General features: G+C 34.8%; 1 protein-coding gene across 1 annotated transcript in view; it reads left to right on the forward strand.

Annotated features, from left to right (window-relative positions):
- The window catches only part of LOC106872354 (myosin heavy chain, striated muscle), a 99,292-nt gene that overhangs the window by 49,976 nt on the left and 43,920 nt on the right, over window positions 1-5,396 (forward strand). The window contains 2 exon segments of the mRNA XM_014919319.2: window positions 2,279-2,293; window positions 3,717-3,804. Coding sequence (XP_014774805.1) covers window positions 2,279-2,293; window positions 3,717-3,804 — 103 coding nt within the window.

Below are 5,396 nucleotides of genomic sequence, written 5' to 3' on the forward strand. Positions count from 1 at the left end.
AGTCTAAATGATAATAAATATTTACTAATAATTATGATAAAATACTTACTCAAAATTTCATTTAAACTTTGGAACATTTTTCATTTAAGAAATATATTTAATTAGTCAAAATAATAATAATAATAATAATAATAATAATAATAATAATAATAATAATAATAATAATAAATGAAAGTTGGTGCTAAGATTGTAGCAAAAATTTAAATATATTTCAGAATTTCATTTAAAACAGCTTCAGTTTTGTTTAATAGACAAATATATGTTATTAATTAAAATGATAAATATCTAATACTAACTAATAATGAAATACTGGCCCAAGTTTTATTTAAATAAAGCTAATTTTTTTATAAATGAGATAAAGTACTGATTAATTAATTATATGAAAATTACTGCACAGGAAAATTTGGATAAAAACATTTCAATAAAAAAAGGTTTTTATAAAGATATTTATTCATTAGAAAATTACTAATTGAAAATCAAGTAAAGACTATACAAAATTTAATGAGCACCAGGAATGCATTTTAACAGTGCTCTTTATCTGAGAAAAGCGAAAAAACTTTATTAGTCTAAAGCAACAGGATGGCAAAATCGTTAGAACACCAGACAAAATGCTTAGCAGCATTCTGAGATCAAATCCTGTTACGGTCAACTTTGCCTTTCATCCTTTCAGAGTTGATGAAATAATGTACCAGTAATGTACTGGGATTAATTAATATCGACTAAGGCTCTTCTTCAAAACTTTTAGCCTTATGCCTAAATAAGAAGCTATTTATTACTAGAAATAAAACAACAACTACTATTACTACTACTACTACTAGCACCACTACTATTATTGTTAAAATCACCATTACTACTACTAATACCACTACAACAATATGAATTGTTTTTGAACTAAAGTTTGATGTGTCAACATTTTACATCATGTTGCCATCATAAAGACTATATAGATATGCAACACATATACATACATATATATATATATATATATATATATATATATATATATTTTAAAAATAACGTCGACCACTAACGTGGACAATTAATGCGCTAGAAATAGATCACATTTTGTGTCTATTAAGACCTAAAAAGTTCTCAACATGAAATATAGCAGCATACCAAAAACGTGAGCGGGCAAGACATTTAAAATCACCTAAAAAAAATCATTATTAAACAGGAACCAGGTTTCGGATTTAACAAATTCTTACCATTTGTCTATTCCTCATCAGCCTGATTTGTAATGTAGCAGCAATTATCAGAATCGTATACATAGTTGCCCACCGCCATGGGTGCGCGTGCATATGGTTCTGCTAATTACAGCTTAATGGTAAAGTTCAAAAGTCTTCGTTTTGGCGTGCTAATTCCAGGAATATATCCGCAGAAACTATTTACTGCGTCGAATATATTCAGAATGAGAACATGAGTAATGGGTAAATATATATATATATATATATATATATACTATACCCTCCCTTATTTTTATACCTTTTGTGTGTGCACCTTCTGTCTAGATATTACCACCAACTTCACCCTAACCATAGTATTTTCCACCATTGACCCCCCGTGTTTTACCCCCATTAATCAAACTTTATTTTTTTTTACTGTGGTTTTTATGTTGATTGTTATTGTTGGATCCCATGTGACCTGACCTAACTAAATTGTAAAATCAATTCAATATTTATAAAACAATAAAAAATTCCATACAATAACAATATCCACCAAAAGCAGAAGACAGAAAATGAAACATTAGATTTGCTACAAACAGTAGCTAAGTACTCCTCTCTCTCTCTCTCTCAGATGATACTTTACCATCTTAAAAATATTGATGGTCATATTCAAAAACATATATTTGTATATATGTGGGTGTGTACATCTTCAACAGGACACCTGAGATATAGATGGAGCAGCTATGATCATAAGGATGTTCAATTAGAGCTTACCTTGAGTTAAACAACAAGAAAAATTACTAATGTAGTCCTAAGTCATTATGTCTGAGTAAAAGATGTGATGGCCTCAGCTGGAGCATCTTTGATCATAGGTCTGCTGGATCAGGACTGACCTGGGGATAAACAACAGCAACAGCTATAACTACTAGCACTAACTACTATATTATACATTAGATAATGTAGTCCTAGACACATTTTGTCTGAATAAAAGATGGGATGGTCACAGTTGGAACGTCTCTGATCATAGGTCTACTGAATCGGGACTGACCTGGAGATAAACGACAATAGTTATAGCTGCTAATATTTAGTGCTATTCTATACATTAGATAATGCAGTCCTAGGTACACTATGTCTAAATAAAATCAGACATGAAGGTCATGATTGTAAGGCCTTTGATATTCAATCTGCCTGCTCCCACCTCAACAACAACAGCAACAACAACATAAGCTCCAATTAAATTTTCCAATTAATGATTCGTGTTTTGATTCTTCTTTTTCTTTCTTTAATTAATAATATCTAATTATTTTTTCTAGACTTCCAGTTCCTGTCACCTAACTCATTAATTTCTTCTTCCTTCTTTTTCTATCCTGAACTCACTTTCCAGTTTTTGTGATCATAAAACCTAACAATTTATTATTTTGTGTGTTTTTGTGTGTTTTTATTTTAGTCATTTTTGTTTGTTTTTCTCATTTTTTTTCTCTTTTACTTATAACAACACCATCAACAACACCAACAACAATATCAACAAAAAACTAAAGCATGGTTATAATTTACCAGGCTATTGAACTTTAGGGTATATGTTTCAATATTTTTATCTCCATGATATTTCAACCAGTTTCATCTCTTATGATCATCAGGTGTCTTATTCCTGGATGTGTACATAGTAACATATTGGATCAGAACTGGCCATATTCACAGAGTAGTAAATATTTACACCAACACTATGCTTTGACCAGTTTGATCTCAGATTATCATCAGGTGTCATATTCTTGAATGTGTAAGAGATATCATATCTACTTACCAACATACAGACTTACATTACATACCTATATATATATATATTATATATAAATATATATATATATATATATATATATATAGATACATACATATATACATACATAAACACACACGCATGCACACACACACACATATATATATATATATATATGCAAGACAATGTATAAAAGATGGTCATTGCATATTCCTTTATTGTAGTAAATTCTACTTACAGCTGTTTCCAATAGTTATTATGGGTTCATTCATGGATCGGTTTACTCACTTGGTCCATAGATTAGTTGAGAAAAATTGAACGACCTTAAAGAACTAATGCTACCAGAGTCAGAGTATATACATATACAAGTCCACACTGTAGAGTGGTCGGCATTAGGAATGGCATCCAGCTGTAAAAGACCATGTCAAAACAAATGGTGGGGCTCGGTACAGTCTTCTGGCTTGCCAGATGCTGTCAACCCATCCAACCCATGCTAATTAATGGAAGATGGACATTAAATGATGATGATGACAATACAGGCGCACACACACACACACACACACACACACACACACACACACACGCACACACACACACATGCACACACACACACACACGTTCTCTTACGGAGATTCGGTTGGTTCTTAGACAAATCTAATCTTATTAACACAGGAACAAACACAGCAACAACGACATCAACAGCATCTGTGTTTTCTCTTGATTTCTCTCTTTCTCTGTCACTTTAAACGCATGGTGTGTGTGTGTGTTTTTTTGTTTAGGAGTCCCTTAACAAACTGATGACTCACCTGAGGTCCACAAACCCTCATTTTGTTCGATGTATTGTCCCTAATGAAAAGAAAGCACCAGGTAAGAACCGCAATTCTGCCCCCTCTCCCACCTACCACACACACATCTTCACCCACCCTCCCCGACCATGCCACCCCTCCTGAGGGTTGATAGAGTAAAGTACCAGGCAAGCACTAACCTCTTCATAAAATTCCAGGCCTTCAGACATAAAGACGATGAGCTAACAGAATCGTTGAGGAACCAAACGAAATGCTTAACAGCATTTCTCTTATTCCTTAACATTCCCAGTTCAAATACTGCTGAGATCAAATTTGTCTCTCCTCCTGGGGAAGTTGAGAAACCGATATTACTATTAATGGCCTTTCATCCGTCTTTATGTTCTGACTTCAAATTCTGCTGAGGTTGACTTTACCTTTCATCCTTTTGGGGCGGGGTTATTAAAATAAGTACCAGTTGAGCCCTGGGGTGGATGTAATTAATTTACCCGACACCAAAAAAATTTCTGACCTTGTGCTAAAATTTGAAACTATCATTATTACTTGAGCTTACAGACTGAATTAAAGACAGGTAAGGTTTCTTGGCAACAGTAAGAATTACGTGGGTTCGCTTCCTAGTCGAACTAACAACGTTTTGAAGCATTATTAAAAAAGTGTATGAACGCCACAAATTTTCACTCCTCCTTCCACCTATCCTTCACCATCTTCTCTTCCCGCCTCCTCTTTTTCATTATTCCTGAGGGAGGAGGCCAAAGAATCCCTAGCAGATCCACCGTGCTGGCAGCCTTCGAAGCCATTCTGCCCTTAACAAAATCACAAAGCATAGCCTAGACGCCGCAGGCTTCCCTACCGAACTCGAGCCAGCGGGTCTTGACTAAGGAGACAGCTACCAGCCCAGGCTCCGCTGCTCATCAGGCTGAGAAAAGCAAACTGGCAAAGTATCGGTTGCTCTCTAACAGGCTTATGGTGGAGCTTGTGGTAGTGGAAACCTCCGGCGTTCCCAGCGCCCCGACCATATCCCTGCTCACCGCTATCGAGGCGGAGATGGCTTTCTACAAGTGTGATACTCGTGGGTCAGAGTGACTGTTCCAGCGCATCTCCCTAGCCATCCTCCGGATTAACGTGTTTTCCATTTTGTCTGTTGGGACCATGAAGTAGTCTGAATCACTGAAAAATTGTACATCCAACCCCTTAATATAAAGTTAACACACAACTATAGCTGGCAACATCACTGGCTTTTGTGGCTGGAAACTCACATTTAGTTCCTGTGAGAGTAATACCATATAGTATTGAAACAGACGATCAGTTTATGCTAATGTCCTCTCCCCACCTCTCCATATCTCTCTTGCCCTGTCTTCAACATTTAACATTTAGTCATTCACAACTTAGAAGTATCTAACAAACGGCGTGTTTCCTTTGTTATGCCTTAGAAGAAAAAAAAGGGGTCTTTATTTAACACTTTCTAAACTCTAATCAAACCTTATTTCTTATCTTTACATGTATTTTGTTTATTTTGTTTATTCCTGATTTGATAGGTACGTAGATGTGTAGATATGTCAATAGACAAGTTTGTATGTATTTGTGTATATGAATATTAGATGCTTGTATAATTCTGATCTGTTTGAATGTATCACCTGCTTTTCTGTGTGGGATGTG

This window comes from Octopus bimaculoides, chromosome 29, assembly GCF_001194135.2.
Source record: "Octopus bimaculoides isolate UCB-OBI-ISO-001 chromosome 29, ASM119413v2, whole genome shotgun sequence".
Lineage (NCBI taxonomy): Eukaryota > Metazoa > Mollusca > Cephalopoda > Octopoda > Octopodidae > Octopus > Octopus bimaculoides.